Here is a 21,642-nt window from a genome sequence, read left to right on the forward strand (position 1 = left end):
GTTGGATTACCGTTCGAATAAGAAAAGTATGAACTACAATATCGATTACAATGACATTTGGTCGGCTTCGATCTTACAACATTTTCGTTTTGTGATTTTCTTTTCCAAAAGTGAGGTAACTTCCGGTTGCAGACGACAAGTGCGAGTGAGTAATGTAGGTTGGACAATATTTTGAAAAAAATGGTGACAAGTCAAATTTTCACAGCAACTACAGATGGAAATATTTCTTTTCTGTCGACGTTAAGTTCTGAACAACTCACAGACAAGATCGTAGATGAGAAGGGGGCCAATTGCTGCCATTATGCATCAAGGGCGGGTAGAGTAGATGTTATAGAGTATCTTGTTCAGGCCAGACAGTTCAACCACCACAAGCGGTCCATGGTGGGCTCTACTCCAGCCCATGATGCTGCAGCTTCAGGGAAATTAGCCACTGTACAATGGTTATTGAAACAAGCCAAACCTCCTTTGTCTCCAGATGATCAAGATGGCACTGGAGCAACTATATTGCATTTGGCAGCTAGATATGGGCATGCTTCACTTGTAGAATGGATTCTTGATAATACTCGGGGTGATTTGGCGATGATAAAAGCAGCAAGTGGTGCTCTCCCTCTTCATTTTGCTGCTTCTGGTGGAAGTGTGGACACTGTTCAAATTCTATTAAAGGATTCTCCTAGGTGTGTGCTATATTAAATCCTTACGAGAAATTAACACATGCATCAGATATAAAGAATATTGAAGAATTGTTTAAACAATAGGTCTGACATTGTGACTATTGGCATGAGCGTAGTTGTATAAATTCATTGAATATCATCAAAAACATTTACATATGTATATATATATATATATATATATATATATATATATATATATATATATATATATATATATATAATATAATATAATATATATATAATATATATATATAAAATATAATATATATATAATATATATTTATATATACTTTAATTTAGATCTAGCTAGAACATTCTGTCATAAAAATGATCTTGTTTTACGGACCAGTTTAATGATAGAATTTGTTCCATGTGTTGGCAATGTAGCAAAATAAACAAGGCAGATAACTCTATTCTACACATTAACTACAATAATCCAGAGAGTTCCAATTGAATGTCAACATGGCTTATAAATTTGAAGCAAAAAAAAAAAATGTTGAGAAAATAAGTTGAATTTTTGTCTTTATCATGTTTATATGGATTATTTCTTAGGGTAAACTTAAAAGCATATACAAACTCAAAAGGGTTTGTTGTGAGTAATGTAGTAGTTATTTTCAGTGGAACTCCTTTTGAATTCTTCAAAGCCATTTCCGAGTGGATCCTCTCCAATTTGCTACATTGCAACTATATGGGACGTACTGTAACTGTGGTGAGGGCTTGTCCTGAGACACAGTTAGATTATTCTAAGAGTCGTAAGAAATTTGTGAAAGGGCCACAGGTTATTAAAGAATTAAGGCTTTGGTATATAGGTTTTATGAGAGGACACAAATATGCTTCCTTTGAATTCTATGTATGAACTATATCTTGGTCACATATATCTTTTGACCACCATGTATGATCAAAGTTTGCAAGGAATTATGGCATGATCCAGAAAATTGAGTATGTTTAGAGAAATGTAGTACTTACGATACTTGTTAAAAATTTTGATATTGCCCTTAAATCCAGTGCCTCAAATTTAATGAAAAATTTACTAAGTCTTGGGCCTGGGGTGTGGATATACATAAATATTGTATTCTGGCTTTAGACATATTTAGACTTCTCCATCCCTATATTCTTTCTAAATATTTGTTTTTTTTTATTTTTCCATTTATGATGGGAAGTTTTTAAATCTTAATGCAAAACTTAAACATGAGGCCGTTCTCTCAAACCATAGGCATTTTTTCTCATTGTAATTCTCCATGTACTTTATAAATGCTTAAATTTGAAAAACATGTTAATGATTTCTTGATCATGTGCGCAGACAAAACAAAATTTCAGATTTGCTGTAAATAATGTTGGGTAAAGGGGCATTTGAGTGAGTTTTTCTGCGGTGTCTGTCTGTATGAGATGATAGGATTCTCAGTATTTACTCTTTCAAAATGTCCTTTTTAGTATAAGGTTGTAGAATTGATTACCCTATGCATTGTTTGTGAAAATGTCATGCTATTTTATTACAGATCTGTGAACATGCAAATGACAAATGGAGCAACCTCAATATATATTGCTGCACAGAGTGGGCATTTAGAGGTCCTCAAGTTACTAGTTCAAAAAGGTGGCACTGTTAAAATTCATGCATATGATGGCATGTCATGTTTACATGCTGCATCCCAAAGTGGACATCTTGATTGTGTGAAGTTTTTGGTAAGTTATTGTATGAATTAAAAGAACACTATTGAAATTTCACAATTTTTAGCCCCCATGAGCCAAAAACTCTTTCTGATCAAAGGGTAAACGACATCCATCTTTTCACATTTTCAACTTCTTCTGTAGAATCACTGGACCAATTTTAACCAAACTTGCCACAAAGGCTGAAAGCATCCTTGGGTGAAGGGGATTCAAGTTTATATAAATAAAGAGTCATGCTCTCTTTCAAGAGGAGATAATTAAGAAATATATAAAATATGGTAGATTCATTTACAAATCTTTTCAAAAACCATTTGACCAAAAAGACAAAACTTACATGAAAGCTTTCTTGTATAGAGTAGATTCAAGTTTGCTCAATTTATGACCCATGGGGGTAGGGTGATGCCACAATAGGGGATCAAAGTTTTACAATGGAATATATAGGGAAAAATCTTTAAAAAAATTTCTTTCTTCTGAAGAACATTAAAGCCATGATTTGATAGTCATATTGTATGCAAGGATCCTTGTAGTGGGTGCAGATTCAACTTTGGTCAATTTATGGCCCTTGGGGTTTAGGTCGGCACAAGAAGGGTCTGAAGGGATCAAAGTTCTACAGTGGAATAGATAGGAAAAAATTCTTTAAATATCTTTTTCTCAATGACAGCAGGGACAGGTTTTGTTAAATTGATATTTGCAAGCATCATCATGTAGCGAAAAAGCAAGTTTGCTCAAATCATGGATCCTGAGCTAGGGAGGGGCCATTATAAGGAATCAAAGTTGTACATATAGGAATATTATATACTGGGCAATTTTTAAAAAAATCCTCTCAGGAGGAGGTGGGGCTGGCCACAGTAGGGGGTATCAAAGTTTTACATGGAAATGTATAGAAAAGAATCTTTAATTTTCTTCCGAAGAATTACAGGGCCATGTTTTGTCTGATTAATGTCCAAGCATCATCAGAAAGAGCAGATTCAAATTTATTCAAATCATGGCCCCCCAGGCAGGGAATGGGCAACAACAGAGATCTGATTTTATCAAAGGAAGATAAAAGTAGACAACACTCAGTAGACCAAGTGTTGTCTAATCAGCATCTTAAGAACCCTTTCCCTTACAGTCATCAAACATTGTACACTGGTACCCGTAGGAAGTATATGTCCCCTATTGATTTTGAGGTCACAGGGTCAAAGGTCAGGATCAAACTACTTTAGCATAGGAATATATTGTCTGCTTAATAATTTGAAAACCCTTTGCTTGACAGACATGAAACTTGATACACTGCTACCCCCTAAAGAGTAGATGACCTATTAATTTTGAGGCCACAAGGTTAAAGGTCAAGGGAAACTACTCTGGACATTTGAAGATATCTTGAGAACCCTTTGACAGATAATGTAGATTCCTTATTTTATGTGTCTGAGTACTTAATATCTCAAAATTACTTATTGACCTCAAATTGCAAGAATATGAATTCACGAGTGGAATGTTAATCAATAATCTTTACATGTGTTTCAACAAAAAAAAAAAAATAAAAGCAAGAAGATACTGTAGGTGTACATAAATTAGCGTATTCAAAATTTAGCGCAATCACTGGGTATGGAGTTGTTGGCAAAATCATGAATTAGCGCTATACATGTCCGTGCCGTATATTGTATTTATAAATGATTTCTTAGCGGTATTCATGAATTAGCGCATTGTTGTTTGTGCCAAAGCCGCTAAAATATGAAGCCTGCTTTTTTAAGTACACATACAGTACATGTTAATACATACTCTTAGTAGTAGGTGATCCCTATTGAGATCAAAGTCAGATATCCTTAATTTAAAGTTGATCCTTTTCAAAATTGCCACAGGAGGGCACATAACATTTCTTGTTCATGTGAATAATGAGGGGAAAATCTTTTTAAAATCTGATGAAATATCACAGAGTCAAGCTGTGTCTCCGGTGAGCTTTGTGGCTCATGGGCCACTTGTTTTGTTGTTAGGAAAAAGCTTTCAAATATCTTTGACAACAGGACAGATTTGACCTGAAAAAATTCATATAATGATTTTACAGTTGCACAATACACAGCTCATTGTTTTTTTTTGGTTTGTAGTATTGTTCTTACAAAAATAACAATTAATCAACATAGTGAAATTTCAATAGAAGAAAAGTGACCATGGCTAATGCATGTCAAAATATTGCAAAGAAACCATCTGAACATACCATATATACTAATTCCAGTCATTAAATTATCCTCTGAGGTACTACAATATATTGTAGAATCAGTGTTTTAAAAAACAGCCTTTTTCTATCAAACTGTTTATTGTCATTGCCTCATAGCCTTCAGATTCAGGAGTTTTATCTTTTAACTAAAACATACAATACATGTTCAAATACAAACAATGTTTTTCCTCAACAGGTATTGGAACAGAAATGCAATGTTAATGAACGAGACTTTGACGGAGCTTCCTGTCTTCATTATGCAGCAAGCATGGGTCATACTGAAGTCGTTAGATGGCTGTTGACAGAGGGAGGGGCCAAGGTCACCCTGGATAACCTTGGAGGCAGTCCTCTACACAATGCAGCAGAAGTGGGACATCTCAAGGTTACTGTTGTGCTATAGTATATCAGAAATGTATTAAGAATTGGTTTTAAGATCACCTGAGCTGAAAGTTCAAATGAACTTTTGTAATCACCAGTGTTGTCCGGCATCTGTCCACCTGTCTAGCTGTACATTTATACCTGTTTGTTTGTCCATCCAACTATAAATTTTACACATTTTTGACTTCTTCTCAAGAACCACTCGGCCATCTTTAACCAAAATTGGCACAATTGACATTCTTGGGTGACGGGGGTTCTGAAGGTTTATTCTACCTATTCCTACATTTTGAAAATCAGGTAGGAAATTGTAAAATTTTATGTGGGAATAGGTGGAATTTTTGTGTAAACAAATAATTAACAATATAAACATATAACTACTGTATAAACAGTGATTAATGAACACCTTTTGGAATAGAGGACAGGTATATTGACTTTTTTAAATTATAAATCAGACTTTTAACTAATATTTAAATAATAAAGAAAAATTGGAAAATTTTAAGTAGATTTAATCCTGTTTTCCCCAGTAATTTTATTTTCTAAAATTCGCTATTTAAATATATTTTTTTTAAATAAATCTTTTTTTTTTATTTTCTAAAATCCATATATTTAATTTAAATAAATCATTTTTATCATATATCTATTTATTTTCTGTCTTAAAATGTACAAAATGCAGGTAAATCTAAGATGGGATGTAATTAGTCTAATTTGCGTAAAAGCATAATTACTATCAAAACATCTATTGTTATTTTCAATTGGGAATAGGTGGAATTGAGATTTTTAAAAAGTGGGAATAGGTAGAAGACACCATTCTAAATTGTTCAATTGAAGGGCCAAGTCCTATTCCAAGGGGAGATTATCAAGAAAATGCAAAAATAGAGTAAGGTCATTAAAAAATCTTCTTCCCAAGAACCACTAGGCAAGAAGATTTGAAAGTTATTTGAAAGCTTTCTGAGGTAGTGTAGATTGTATATTGTTCTTATCTTGGTCCCTGGGGGTAGGGTGGGACCACAGTAAGAGATCAAAGTTTTACATTGAAAAATATAGGAAAAACTCTTTAAAAATCTTCTTCTGAAAAGCACTGGACCAGAAAAGATGAAAGATTTGTGAAAGGTTACTGAGGTGTTGTAGATTTTGAATTGTTCAAATCATGGTGCCTGGGGATAGAGTGGGTCCACAACAGGGGATCAAAATTTATATTGGGCCTTAATGGGAAATAAATTTTGAAAGTCTTCTCAAGAACCACAGTCATGCCATACATATGCAAACATTCACAAGTTGAGTGGATTCATTTTTTTTTATTACACACTGTGAGTTACAGTAAGCTAAAATAGGGATAAAATTTTACAAATTCTCCATTACTTCAAGGCCAAGTTAATCATAATGATATTGAAGCATCCCCATGTTGTGTGGATTCAGAGACCCTTAGAGTTAGAGTGGGGCTATGATATGGAGTCACAATTTTTCATGGGAATATAAATATCTTTTTGCAAATCTGAAGAACAGCATGGCTAAAGTTACTCAGGTGAGTATTGTGGCCCATGGGCCTCTTGTTTTGTAATCTCTCTCCCCCCCCCCCCCCCCCCCCCCCAAAAAAAAAATGAAGTATATTCATAGAAAAAAAAATGAGAGCAAACTATTAATTTTCCCCATTATTGTGTTTATTCACAATTAAATAGAAGTGGACTAGTATTTGTTTGTAGGGTCTCACCTGATCATTTCATATGTCCTTACATTACTCACACCTGGACAGATGGACGAAAAACTAATAAAATTGAAATACAGTAATCAGTAATGATGTAAACACTTTCGCATAGTACGTATTGTGTACAAGGTGACCAATAAGGTTGTTGTGAGGGGCAAAAGCCTGACTCGGCATCAGAAGTGTTAGGTAATAATTTGTTAGGATATAGCCTAATTTATCATCCACACCTCTGGCCTGCATGATTATCATACCATTTCTATAGAACATAGATACAATGTCTCCAAACCACTGCTAGGTTATCTTAGTTTTCAAACCCAGTGGTGACTCTTTCTCAATTGTCATGCAAGATAACAGTCACACTTTATTAACATTGCACCTGCTTCCTGGCAGAGGATGTGGCAACACCTTAGTTGACTGTGAAAGCTAGGATTACATCAACCCAAGGTACTTTGATATTTCTGACAATCAATACTGCAAGTTGTGAAACAGAAAAAGGTAGATTTCTATGTATGTCTGCTTTGTAAGGTATACATTTATCATTCCTCTGTTTTAATAGAAAGGTTTTCATTTTTTGAGTGGGCTGCAGTGATTCGTAGGGTAAACGTCCTTAACAAACAGTGAATTGATACCTGTAGAATACCTTGACATGAAGAAAAATAAAGTGTGCATGCAGTTGCAGTTTGTTTGATTATGATTTTGGAAATACAAACTTAAAAGCAAATGGATGTTCATGCTGTTTAAGAGGCTGTGAAAATTTGAGAGCCATATAAGATATTACGGGTAAATACACTATTTGTGTTCTTCTATATTTTAACAGGATTCACATTTGAGTGCCTTATAAACTGACTGTTGTGAGATAATTTGTGATCATTGCCAGATTATAAATTTTCATATGTATAATGAATAGGAAGTCTAATATTGCCATTTCATGCTTATGCTAATTAGCTGCCCATGACTTATGGATGTGATAATTTTGAATACCCTAAAATAGATATACTTTAGATTCCTTATATTATGTGTGTAAGGTAAAAATGATTTCTTTTGACAAATGCCTCTATAAAATATGAAAAGTATAAATTTGGAATACATTCTTTCATATCAAAGTTACATGATATCATGGGTGGTTGGGTGGGTAGGGGAGGCTCATTGACAGTTAAAAAGCATTCTCTGGTAGATAGGAAAGCATTGGTATACATGTACTTTTTATGCCCTGCCATGAATATGGCAGGGGAATATAGTGTTAGTCATGTCCATCTTCTGTCTTCCCATCCTTCCATCTTTCCATCCTTCCATCTGTCTGTACATGACATTTTGCATTTAGCTAAGTTTCAAAGAAACTATTGAAGATATTTTTATCAAACTTCATATGCAGATACATATTGGAGAAAGCTATTCAAATGAATTTTGGACCTTGACTTTCTCATGACCTTGACCTTATAAGCTATTCTTAAATTTGAGTTAGTTCAATTTCAAAGAAACTGTTCAAGATATTTTTATCTAAACACATATACATATTGGTGAGCGCTTATCAGCTGTGTCCAATTTTTTTTTTTAACTTGACCTGCCCTTTGATTTTACTATTTGTTGTGTTTATAACAGTTTCAAAGAAACTTTTCAAGATATTTTCAAACTTCATACACTAATTCAAATTGGCAAGAGCTATTTAACTGTGTCGTATTTTTCTGACCTTCACCTTCCCTATGACCTTGACCTCACTATTCCTCATTTACCCTAATCTTAAACAAAGAGGCAAGGTACATTTCTTTTCATGTTCCATTACTAAGGAACCCTGGGTGGGGCATTCATGTCCTATGGACATATTTCTAGTTAATTCCTTGTATTGAATATAAGAAAGAAGAAGTTTCAAGTATATGCAAGGTCTATGAGCAAAATACTTGCAAGCCTCTTTTCCGTAGAGTAAATTTTAATGCTGTTCTTCAAGAGTTTGAGAAATAAAACTGATAAGTATTTCTATTGAACTAATACTAGTTACTTTCAAATTATGATCTCAGATGTTATATTGTTCAAAAGATTGGATCTTTAGTTTTCCATCAATTCATTTTATGTAGATATACAGTAGTATGATTTTGCTCATGTCTTCAATTCTTCTTAGATGTATATTCACAAGGCATTTGAAAATTCATCATCATGAAGTTAAAAATCAATAAAATGTGTCTGGTCACAACTATATTTATAGCACTATCTACATTTACCTGGAACATGGACTACCTGTTGCCATAGATTTTAATTGCTATATAATGATGCCATTGTTGATCATGCATTTTCTGTGACCGGAAAAGCCGAGGTTATTTGCTAATTACTAGAATTTCGGTTATCTGTCACTGTCATTGCTATGTAATTATTGATGGTCTCCAAAATATCTCTGACATCTGTTACCACTCAAAGTTAGTGGTGTAGGAAAAAGGGACCCTTGGCTGTCATGGATTTCTTATTGAATTATTCAGCTTGAGAGGTTTGCATCATCTGAGTCAATATAATTTTGTAGATTTCATTAATTAAATTACATTCTAGATTTTGTCATCCAGTGTCTTCAGATGCTGGTATGCACTTTAATAAGGATTTATTACAATTTTTGATGTGGATTAAACTTTCAAGGACATCATTTTGTCCTTCAGTTTACAGGTAATGAGTGTAAAGATGATATAAGGCTTAATGAAAACAACATATATACCCTAATTGATTTTTTTTTTTCAAGCTGAAAATAGATGTTACATTTTGTTAATTTTTATATCGAAGCAGTAATTACAGCAGCCTTTGGATAACTACACTTTATAATTAAGGCAGCTACCTTGTCCACATTTCAGGTTGTGAGAGTTCTACTGGAGAACCACTGTAATCCAGATATAACAGACAACCAAGGTTTAACAGCCTCTGAGTTAGCAGAGAGGTGTTCTAATGATCAGTGTGCTAAAGAAATCAAAGTAAAAGTAAGTGTTAACTTTACAACAAAGTCCTTAAGAGATTACAAGTACATGGAAGTTTATGTCATCTGTTGGTCATTTTCTGTAAAACATCAAGATCAGTGTTCCCCAAAGTTTGGGTCAATTCCTGTTTATCATCTTTTAATTGATTGAAAATGTGTAAACTATCTTTGTTGTGACCTTAATTTGCCTCTATTACGTAGGTATGTCCTTTACAAAAAAAAAAAGATCCATCAATTTTGAGTAAAGTTTTCAGAAAATCTGTAAATTCCGAGTAAAGTTTTCAGGACTCTATGTTTTTCAGTTGTGATTAAAATCAAACTTTTTTACACAATCCACCTAAAGGTGTTTTCCCAAAATTTTCACAGTGCTTTGATTGCATACACTCTTTGAAATGTAAAATTGTCATGTTGAAAGAATGTCAGCTTAATAAATGTCATTTTATCAGTATGCAGTATTATTGAAAACACCCATAGCATTATCTCAATTTCCAGTTCATTTGATAATTATTTTGCATTCATACATGACTTTGACATTAATTTTTCAAGTACATGATGTATGCTGTGTAATATCTATGTCCGTAATGGTGTTTTTTGCATGTCAGATATACGGCATGGCCCATTGTTTTGCTCTTTTCTATTGTGTTTAACCCTTTTATTATTGACAGATGAAGGACCCCGTAAGGTTTTACTAAGGTAACATCAGAACAATATTACTCAAATCTATGCATGGATACCAGTGGAAACTTTATTTAAGTCTTTTTTTTCCTCAATATATATGTGTGACATATGCATTATCTATGTATATGGGTCAATATTCATATTACATATCAGTAATTTTAGAGTAAACATGATTCCAAATTTTGAAATCTCATGTAAAAATTATTAATAAAAACAAAAATTGTCTGAAAAGGAAGATTTTTTTTTTTTAAACAGGTGGGGCAAAATGCTATAGTGAGATCATAGGCTAAGCATCCCTCTAATTGAATAAAATATATCCTAGTGCATTGCAACTTTTGGGGCTTTTTAATCTATTAACCAGTATTTCAGATTCTGCGTTGAAAAATTGAATGGTTACCGGTATAATATTTTGTCTAATGTGTAAATTGATGATGCATTTGAACTCTATGTTATCTCCAACATTGATATGTTGAATACCAAGGATATATTGTAGTGATATGGAAGTCCCAACCACTTTTTCTTTATATAATTTAACCTCAATATCTCAGATCTTTGGATATTTCAAATTTCTTTTTTGATCCCCTTGAGTTAAAGATAACACGATTTGCCTGTATTTTGTAGATTAAAAAACAAACAAACAAACAAATTCCACAATTTTATTCCTAAAAGTAATTTCTATTACTTGATTACTTTTTGTTAATTAATATACATTTGAATAAAAGATGATTGTAAAAGATAACATTTTCAATTGAATAATGATAACATTTTCAACTAAATAATGATTATTTAAAAGTATGAGTTAACAAATTTCAAAAGCATTTAGATGTCAATTCATTGTGCTACATGTATTGATGACTGATAATACTGCTGCAAATGAGAAAGCTATGTTAAGTTCATGAAAAAAAAATCTAAATGTATTCATTAAACTTAAATGATTTGTTTGTAAAAAGAATCCAAAAGTCCTTCATTTTTATCCTGCTATCATTTCTATATGAAGATTCACAATTAATGCAGCTGTAACCATTCACTTGACTCTTATTTTTTCTGCAAGATGAATAATCAAAAGTTAATGAGCATGTTGTAAAATTTCCTGGGTTTCTCTTGTTTTAATCATACTTGACTTTGAGGTAAATTTGTTGATTTTTTTGCCCCAAAGAATGATTTTTTTGTCTGCTGTAGAGGGATGTTTGGGTAAGCGTAATGATCTCACCATAGAGGAATTGTACCCAACCATATGCAGGTTTTAAATTTGCCTGAGCTGAAGGCTCAAGAGAGCTATTCTGATCTAAAAGTATGTTAGTCTGTCATGTTGTCTGTATATTTTCAACTTCTTCTGCACCAGAGAAAGTCTGATTTCTATCAGACCTGCCACAAAGCATTCTTTATAGGTAAAAGAGACTCAAATTTGTTCAAATGAAGAGCTATGCCATCTTTTAAGGAGAGATAATTAGGATATAGTGAAAATATGATGGGGTCATATAAAAAATCACTGGATAGTAAAGATAAAACTGATGTGAAGCTTCCATAGATATTTATATAGATTCAAATTTGTTCAAAACATGGCTCCAGGGGCTAGAGATCATATTGACGTAGAAATATATAGGATAAATCTTTTTAATCTTCTCAAGAACAGCAAGGCCAAGAAATTGTGATATACAAGCATCCCTGTGTACTGAAGTTTCAAGTTTCTTAAATCATGGTCATCAGATTAGGGTGGTCACATTGAGATAGAATGATTTAGTTTTACATATATTTTTTATTTAATGTAAAATTTTTACAAAATATTTAGGAATATCTTTAAAATTCTTCCTCTCCAGACCAGGAGCTCCATAGTTAGTTTGATATTCACCATCCCCATCAGTCATGAATTGTTTGGGTAAGTCATGGCCCATTGGGATTAGGATGGGGCCACAAAAAGGAATCAAAATTCTCCAAGAGAATATCCAAGATTTTTTAAAAACCTTGTTCAAGAAAACAGCAGGACCAAGATGATTCAGATGAGCATTGTAGCCCATGGCCCTCTTGTTTTTATTTTTTCAAATACATATATATGTTTATAATTCATTAAGCTTCAATGATGATAGTATTAATTCTGCTTTAACAGTTTGTATTTTGTTGAAATTTACTAACAACATTTAAGATGAATACACCTAAGTGTTAGCAGAACCTTATGTGATTACATGTGTTGCCCAGTGAAGATTTCTTCAATTTTTTTTATTCTAATGATTGCTGACAACAGTATATGCACCAATTAATCTTATTAATAACATGGTATTGAGTGGAGGGTTTTAATTATAAAATTAATAAAAAATTATAAAATTAATTATAAAAGTAGATAGTGATATAATTTCTTTGCTGTCAAATAACCCAGTTCCTCCTAATTCCTATAACAAAAGATAAATACAAAATTATTATTCTCACTGTTTTTGTTTATTATTAAAAGTCTTAGAAGATTCAACTTAATTTATTTTTTTTATAGAAAGATATTAAAAGTGGTAGAGATAGAAATACAGTATATTGAACTTGTATACTTTATATATAAAATTTTTTGATAAAAACATCATTTTTACTTGGTGATTTTTAGCTAAACTAAAATATTAAAGAAAATTCTTAGATAAAATACATGTATTTCACAAGGTAAAAAGGATTGAATGAGAAATAGGTTTACTCAAAAGTGGGATAGGATGGCTGTGTTTGTGCTTCTTGGCTGATGTGATCCTAAGTTCACATCAGTTTTCTAGTCAAAGATTGTCCTTTGTCAGTCTTTCAAATATAAAGTTTCAAATTCTTATATAGTGCTATTTCTTAAGTTTTAAAACCTAGTTCAAATTGTCTAGTGTTTTCAAAGATATGTGCAACATTTGGAGCAATAGGAATATTAACATGTCTGCTATAGCCTTCATTTGACTGAGGTATTTTTTCTGAAGAAAAGTATGACAGATTAATAAAGCCACACATTTCTTCATCCTCTTTATCAGTGAGGTTGTTTTTTTTTTCATGTCCTTTGATTGCCATATTAATTTGAAAAAATTACTCAGTATGGATGAATGTGAAACAGTCAGATGATGGATATTCCTGAGCATTGTGGTCATGATAGGGCTCTATAATATGTACATGTATGTATGTGTGAAACCTAACAGCTTACCTTAATAAGATATATGCTTTTTAGAATATGAATGTGTTGTCTTGTTTTGAATTGTTAAAATCTCACTTTATATTTTACCATATTCCTCACTACATAGCACCTAATAATCAGAGAATGTGTCCTTTACACTAGTAACTGGTTACCAGTACATGCAGTTATTTAGTTTACTGGTATATCTATATATATTGAGCTTAAGTTTGAACCAAATTCAAGTCATATTCAGCATGCTCTTTTCATTTTCAAGTCTTCTTCAATCTGGAATCACAAAATCTCTTAAGGGACTAAAGAATACTGCAGAATTGCAGTTTAATTATCCATCTTTTATATCTATTTTGCTATATTAATAGTAGTATGCTATGTTAATTGTAATTATTACTGTTAGTTGTATTTAAGTTTTCCAGCCAGATATTATGATCTTTTATACATTACTTATTTCACTTTAGATGTACCAGGTATTTGTTTCCACATTGTGCAGCTGTTGAATTTTCTTTGTGTGCAATATGTTGTGATATTTAATAAATTATCTTTTATAAAACATTTGTTTCTTTTGTGAAAAGAGATTGAACTTCTTTAGCATTGCATGAGTTTGGGTCAATCTTTTTGCCAATTGTAATTATTTGCATTCTAATTTAAGGTTTAATTATATTAACAAATTAAAGGGAATAGTTTTTACATCTACCTGTAACACTGTGATTATATTAAAAAAATATATTGGAGACTACATGCATAAGTTTCTTGATCCAATTCAGATTATTGTCAAGTTTCCTGATAGTTAATAAGGATTTCTGATAATGTCTGCTTAAAAGATTAATTTTCTAAGACAAAAATGAAATAAAATTATATGAAAAGAGACTCCTTTAAACCCTACCACTAAAAAGTTTCAAAGATATATATAAATTTTATAATGCAGAGGCAGAAGAGTTCATACTAAAGAACAAAGGTTAATTATCTCTAGAGGGTTGTCTTGATCCTGAGACTATTAATACTCATCCTGGTCAAAGGAAGGCAATGAAAAGTAGTCTTTACAATAACTAAATATATTTGAAATGAGCTAGAATTGGAATGGATAAAAATAAAGATAACTGGATAACAATGAGACTATGCAGACTTTGTTAACAGATATCTCATTGATGCACCCAACAGGACATCACTAATATATTTTTGAATAATTTATGAATTCTCCCAAGATAATTATCAATTCTTTGTGAGTTATGGCATACTAGTCTATACTTTTATAGTACCAATACATTATCTTAATTAATGTTTATTATTTATGTATCTTGTTATGGTAGCATTGGTGCATTATTTGCCAAATTAAATGTTTTATGAACAAGTAAGTATATTCTTATATGCTTGAGGTACTTTTAATCATCCATTCATAATATGCGATAATTTTTGAAAATGCATATTGTTTTTTAAGGTAAGATAAACTTTTGTCTTTGTTTTGTAGCAAGTTGGTGTTGATGTGGAAGAAGCCAACCAGTCTTGGACCCATCATTTAGAGACAGCATCCATTGCCAGTAGATCCAGAAGGCAAGGTAGGTGTTTCCTGTTTACACCTTGACTGATTCTTACATTCAAGACTTTCATTTGAAATCAAAGGTCCAAACTCACCTTTTGCAAACATTTTGAGGAATGAATAAATGGAATTGCACCAGTAACCACTAGATTTTCTTAAAGGATTTAATTTTCACTATGAGTTGTGTGTAACAGTTTTATAGGGCTCCAATGCCACAACGTAATGTTTCTTGATGTTTCATATGGGAAAAATATACGCAGAAACTTAGTGTTTGACTTGAAAAACTGGGTAACACACTAAAATCATTTAGTTGAGATCCTGTCAATTTGAATGTCAATATACATGTGCATTTACTCTTGAGAAATAGAAAATCTTGTTGATTACAAGGTAAATATGCTGTAGGCAAAATTGTGGTGTTGTTTAATAGTTAGTGATTATGTGTCTAGGTGCATTATGTATCAGTATATTGACAAATTAACATTGATTTTGTTCAATTCCTAGATTGTGAAGATTCTGGATCTTGCACACTTTCAGAGGAGACAGGAGAATGTGAAAAGAGAGATTACAGACAAATTGAGCTGTCAGATGAGACAAATAATAACTGGGACATAACTGAACCAGTCAACCATACATCTTCTCAAAGTACCACCTCATTTGATAACCTAGAGGACTCCTCACATAGTCAGCCAGACATTGACTCTACGCATTCTATAATCCATTTCAACAAATCAGTTACCCGGACCAAATCCTTTGGTACCTCAGATTTCCTACAGAGGTATAGTGGGGTCAGAGAGTTACCTCCCCTGACTCAGAGACCAGCAGCCCCTATTATTCAGGTGCCACCTTTACACAATAGAGGCAGGATGGATGGAGTGGAGAAGGAAGCGGTGGAACAGTTGTCTCCCCATACCTATAGAAGCAGCAGGACATTATTACTGACAGAGCTCAATGACAAAGTCAAAACTGTGCAGGTCAATGGGGAGGAGTCAACCAACTGTGAACATGAAAATATCAGCAGTAGCAGAATTGAGCCTAGGTTAGTATGCACATTTCAGATTCCTTTAGATATGCATGCATATCGCAGAGTTCTAATGTATACTTTTACTCCATGTTAACAGATAACTTAGATGGCAATTTTATGCCCCGCCATGAATATGGCCGGATAGGTTTGTCATGTCCATCTTCCATCCTTCTGTCTTTGTCCAGTCCATCTGTCTGTCCGTCTGTCTCACTTAGCTTTTAGCACAGTTTCAAAGACATTACTCAAGATATTTTTATCAAACTTCATATACTGATACATATTAATGAGAGCTATTCAACTGCATCAATTTTTTTCACTTTGAGCTTCTCCATGGCCTTGATCTTCCTATTTTTAAATTTGTGTTGGCTTAGTTTCAAGGAAACTATTTCAGATTTTTATCAAACTTCATATGCTAATACATGCTGGTGAGAGCTATTCAACTGCATCAACATTTTTTACCATGACCTCCCTTTGACTTTGACCTTGCCCTCACTTGTCTAAAATTTTCTTTTAGCTCAGTTTCAAAGAAACTAATCATGATATTTTATATAACTTCATATGCTGATATATGTGATACATGAGAATTATTCAAATGCCTCAACATTTTTTTTAATCTTGGCCGTCCAATTGACTTTGACCTCACTTGTCTTAAATTTTCTTTTAGCTCACTTTCAAAGAGGCAATTCAAGATATTTTAATCAACTTTATAAGCTGATACATATTGGTGAGAGCCATTCAACTGCATCATTTTTTAAAACCTAGATGTTCTCTGTGACCTTGACTGTACAATTCTTAAATTTGTTTTAACTCAGTTTCAAAGAAATTATTCAAGAGCTATTCAACTGCAATAAAATCATTTGACCATGACCTTCCCTTTAACCTTGACCCTATGGTTTTATTTCAAAGAATTTTTTAAATGTTATTTTTATCTTAAAATATATACTGTTATGTATTGGTGAGAACTATATAACTGTGTAATTTTTTACATAGATCTATACCATGACCTTGACCTTACTAACTCACCTCAACGAAGTTGGGGGAGCTTATGTAATACCCTCGGTGTTGGTGTCGGCGTCCCAGGTTAAGGTTTTTGGAGCAGTTTTCTTTTCAAGTACTTCTATGGCCTATATTAGTCAGAGATGCATGGAGGATGCTTCTAGTGTGTTTTATTGTACCAGTCAAGGTTTCAGATGCTGCAATTTCAGCTAAAGAATGACCAGGTTAATGTTTTTGGAGCAGGTTAAAGTTTTTGGAGCAGGTTAAAGTTTTTGGAGCAGGTCTCATTTCCAAATAACTATAAGCCCTATATTGACCAAACTTGCATGGATGATACATCTAAGGATGCACACTACTGAACTTGCTTCTGATGCTGGATCTGACCTACATTTTCCGGATGAGTGACTAGGTTAAAGTTTTTGGAGTAGATCTCATTTCCAAGTAACTATAAGCCCTATATTGACCAAACTTGCATGGATGATACATCTAAGGATGCACACTACTGAACTTCCTTCGGATGCTGAATCTGACCTATATTTTATGGATGAGTGACCAGGTTAAAGTTTTTGGAGCAGATGTCATTTCCAAGTATCTATAAACCCTATATTGACCAAACTTGCATGGATGATACATCTAAGGATGTACACTACTGGACTTGCTTCGGATGCTGGATCTGACCTACATTTTCCGGATGAGTAACCAGGTTAAAGTTTTTGGAGCAGATCTCATTTCCAAGTAACTATAAGGCCTATCTGAACCAAACTTGCATGGATGATGCATCAAGGGACGAACAATCTCAAAACTTGCTTCGGATGCTGGATTTGACTTACATTTTCTGGATGAGTGACTAGTTTTAAGTTTTCAGATAAGTCTATTCCCAAGTAATTGCAAGCCCTGTCAGACCAAAATTGCATAAATGTTGCATCTAGGGATGCACACTCCTAGATTATTAGTTTAGTGTGGGACTTTGCCTTACTTAAAGACAACATTCGTTGAGGTGAGCTCTGTAATCTCTGATTACCTATGTTTTTATTTTGCATTTGGCTCAATTTCAAAGAAACTACGAGATATTTTTATCTAAACACATATACTGATACATGTTGGAGAGGTCTATGCAACTTAATCAGTACAGAATGTATGACCTTGTCCTTACTTTTCTTTATTTTGCATTTAGCTCACTGTAAAAGAGAATATTAAAGATATTTTTATCAAAACACATCTTTGAAGATTCTAAACAAAAAAAAGATATAAAAATTATGTTATTTGAGATGCATATAAAACACCCTTCTATGCCATGGAATTATATTTTCTAGAGACAAGTCAGAGAATTCACAAAGACCCAGTCCCACTTCTTCCTCCTTTTCGGGGTCAGCCAGGAGTAGTCCTACTCCACCCCACACGGGACTGATTGCTGAACTGAAGAAAGCTGCTGTTGCTCCAACCTTAAAGAAAACCAAAAAACCAACTGAGGAAGGAAAAATGAACTTCATATACTCATTTGGAGGACCAGTAAAAACTGGTTCATTAACCAATGGAGCTGCTAATCATAATTCCAGTGAACACTCTTATCAGGCAGGAATTTTTTCCTTAACCCTTTCCAAATCATTGCATTTATTTTTTTAAAGTATATTGTATTTTCCTTTCTTTAAAAATATCCAAGTGAATGTCTTTTTGTAAGTCACTTGAGTCACTAGGTGACCTTTTGCATTCTATTTTCATCTGTCATAATGCATCATGCAATAGGCAGAGACTTTGGAACATTTTCACTTCTCTGAAACCACTATTAAGGACATCTAGTTGGCAGTCAGATTAAATGAATACAATAAGTGCATAATCCTTTACCAAAATCCTAAAATTACTGTCCTCTGGGTAACAGCATTCAGGACCCAGGGTAGGGCTAAAATGGCCATATATTGAATGTACATCTTTTGAAATCTTGTTCTTTGCTTATTGACATGTAGCACATCAAAGTTTTGCATGATTAAAATGAGCAGCTAGCCCTCAATCAAAAAAAATAAAATTGATGCTTCCAGGCAATGGATCAGATCCCAGGGTGGGGCTAAAATCATCATATATTCAAGTTTATTTTATTTATCCTAAACTTCTAGGAGACAAGCTGTACGAATTTGATGATGGTTATAGATTCTTCATCAAACTAGAAAAAGTCTAGACTAATTCCAGGCCAAATGTGTTCATAACCTGAGAAACTCGGTTTACCATCAAGGCCCATTAACCCCTTGTTTAAATTTTCATGGCGAAAGTAAAGCAATCCTAGAATCAGCTCATTAAAGAAAACCAATCAACTGCCACGTGAAAATATGTCATTGAATGTGAAATGTATTTTCATTGTAGCCAAAGAAAGAAAAAATTGTATTAGAGGGAGACTTTGATCCCAAAAATTTCTTGGACCAAGTTGAAAGTGTAGATAAATCTGGAAACCCAATGCCAGATTGGAAACGACAAATGTTGGCCAGAAATGTTGCAGAGAAAGCTTTTAAAGAGCACGAGGAAAAGAGGAAGGTATGTTGTTTTTCTATTATAACTACAAAAACTGAATTTCCTTTGATTTTTTTCTTTTGCCCTATTGCCTATTAGAACTTTTTGTAACATTGTAACACAGTGGCGTAGGCTTTATGGCATCAAAAATAAAACTGATATGAGACAACATATAGCTAAGTGATTCTGAGATTAGTCAGTGTCAAGATGGTTTATTCACTCTTGTATCCATATGTAGTATCTTTCTTTCATGTTCTTTGTGAAGGGAAGGAGATTTTGCCATGAATTTATTTCTGTGTTTATTGTTTGTTATTTTTATTATGCTAAAGTTAATAAGGTTCTCAAATTAAGTAATTCTACTGTAGATGACAAGGTTTGATGAAAGCAGTAACCTCTGTTTTTGGAATCTTATAAATAATACTAGGTTTTTAATTTTTGTTTGTCTTCAGCAACCTGCTTTTACTCACGAATATTTTGCGAATAGTATTTTAGTTTACACTATGATAGTTCACAAATATGGTGTGCCTATTTATGATTTTGCAACTGAAGTTAGAAATTGTTCTGTATTTTGATTTCACTAGTATTGGAATGTATCCTTCTGTATAAATATATCAAATTGTTTTGTTGTAGCTTGAAGAAATAGAAGCCAGGTTTAAGAACATGCCTCTATGGAAGAGGCAACTAATAGAAAGAAAAGAGGCTGAAGCAAAGTGAGCAACTATATATATTTAAAGTTTTAAGACTACATGTATTATGGTGCAAAAATGCTTTCAGTTGACTGAAATTTTTTTATTGCTTTGTGAAAAAAAATTAAAAATTAATTTATGTGTCTGCAATGCCTGTGTGTGGAATTTGTAAAACCAGGGGAAAAACTCAGGCACAGTTTTTGCTATACATGTATTTTTACTTTCAGAGCTGCAGCAGAGCAAGCACATAAAAAGAAATAGCAACAACTAGAGCTGGAGATGTCCACAGCACAATTCTAATCTTACCTTATGATTCCTGACTTAAAATTGCTGTCTCAAAATGTTTATGAAATCCCACAGATTGTGCAATTGTCTAAAATTGTTACTAGTTGTTACATTGATAAAATATTATTGTTATTGTGCAATGTCTTATGTTGTTTGCTTGTTTAGTCAAAATTTCAGCAGATATATAACACACACACACAATTTTTGGACAGAATTGCTGTATTACAATACATGTTCAGCTTTTAAATTTCTGACAAGATGTTTTGTTTATAAATTTATGCATATGTTCACTATATTGGAAGTCCCCTAATAATGGAGTATTGGTTGTGAAGAGGTGCTATTATAGTTGCAATGTATACTGCTTCCAAATCAGTAGAATTTTAGATTCTTTTGATGTAAATTTCAATTGCTGAAGTGTTCAATTTAATTTACCACATTTTTTTTTTTCACTCTGTATGCATATCATTTTCAAATGAAAGCAAGTATTTCACAAAATTTTATTCTCAACCGTATAATAAAAATATTGATGATGAAGATTGCCGAAAATGGGTGATTATTTATGCATTAATAACAGTTTTACAAAAATGTCCACATAATATTTTAATGATCTTTTTTAATTTTAAATTTAAAACAATTTATTTTAATAATCAATTTTCTATATATATATATATATATATATATATATATATATATATATATATATATATATATATATATATTATATTTACAATATCAGATACATGCACAAAAAATGAAGTTTTAAAGTGTGCAATGGTCACATTTAAGCAACTTCAGTAACAGAGACCAGAAATTTGTGCACGATATTAAATGTTTTGCAATTATATGTGAATTAAGTGTTCATACTTGTTTTTGTGATGGAAATAAAGGTCACACAAATATGTGTCAGTTTTCTTTACTGAATTATAAAAAATGATTTGCAAATTAACTCACTTATTTTGAATTTGTGTCTATTACTGTCATATTTTGTAATCAAAAGATGGATAAGGAGATATTTACCGGATATGAGAAACTACCAATTTTGTGACTTGAGTATCCCTGGAGGTCCACTATAATGATGTCCTACTAACATTGTACAAGTCCAACACTGACAAAATACAAGGAATGTTGTGAAAGTAGCATATTGACAAAACACAGTGTACTGGTATGTCAAAGGAATTTGATTTCAGTTCTGTGAAAAAGCACATACAGTCTAAAACATCTTTATAATGAACACATGCATGCAAGATCAATACTTCAGAATA

The 21,642-nt window shown here is 32.7% G+C and overlaps 1 protein-coding gene across 1 annotated transcript; it reads left to right on the forward strand.

Annotated features, from left to right (window-relative positions):
• Nucleotides 1-121: 121 nt before the first annotated feature.
• LOC133172679 (espin-like) lies at nucleotides 122-20,984 on the forward strand. The gene is made up of 10 exons (XM_061307629.1): nucleotides 122-674; nucleotides 2,168-2,351; nucleotides 4,727-4,912; nucleotides 9,436-9,558; nucleotides 14,828-14,915; nucleotides 15,398-15,932; nucleotides 18,227-18,485; nucleotides 19,266-19,433; nucleotides 20,040-20,119; nucleotides 20,323-20,984. The coding sequence occupies exons 1-10, from the start codon at nucleotides 181-183 to the stop codon at nucleotides 20,354-20,356; spliced, it is 2,151 nt and encodes a 716-aa protein (XP_061163613.1). The 5' UTR covers nucleotides 122-180; the 3' UTR covers nucleotides 20,357-20,984.
• Nucleotides 20,985-21,642: the final 658 nt, after the last annotated feature.

This window comes from Saccostrea echinata, unplaced genomic scaffold (assembly GCF_033153115.1).
Source record: "Saccostrea echinata isolate AGI-Se365-2 ecotype Australia unplaced genomic scaffold, CSIRO_AGI_Sech_v1 ptg000054l, whole genome shotgun sequence".
NCBI classification, from domain to species: domain Eukaryota; kingdom Metazoa; phylum Mollusca; class Bivalvia; order Ostreida; family Ostreidae; genus Saccostrea; species Saccostrea echinata.

Excerpts from the sequence above, each read along its gene's own strand:
- LOC133172679 (XM_061307629.1), top strand. The coding sequence starts at position 181 with ATGGTGACAAGTCAAATTTTCACAGCAACTACAGATGGAAATATTTCT. Across the intron at positions 4,913-9,435 it reads CAGAAGTGGGACATCTCAAG|GTTGTGAGAGTTCTACTGGA; the intron begins GTTACTGTTGTG and ends TCCACATTTCAG. Across the intron at positions 14,916-15,397 it reads CAGTAGATCCAGAAGGCAAG|ATTGTGAAGATTCTGGATCT; the intron begins GTAGGTGTTTCC and ends TTCAATTCCTAG.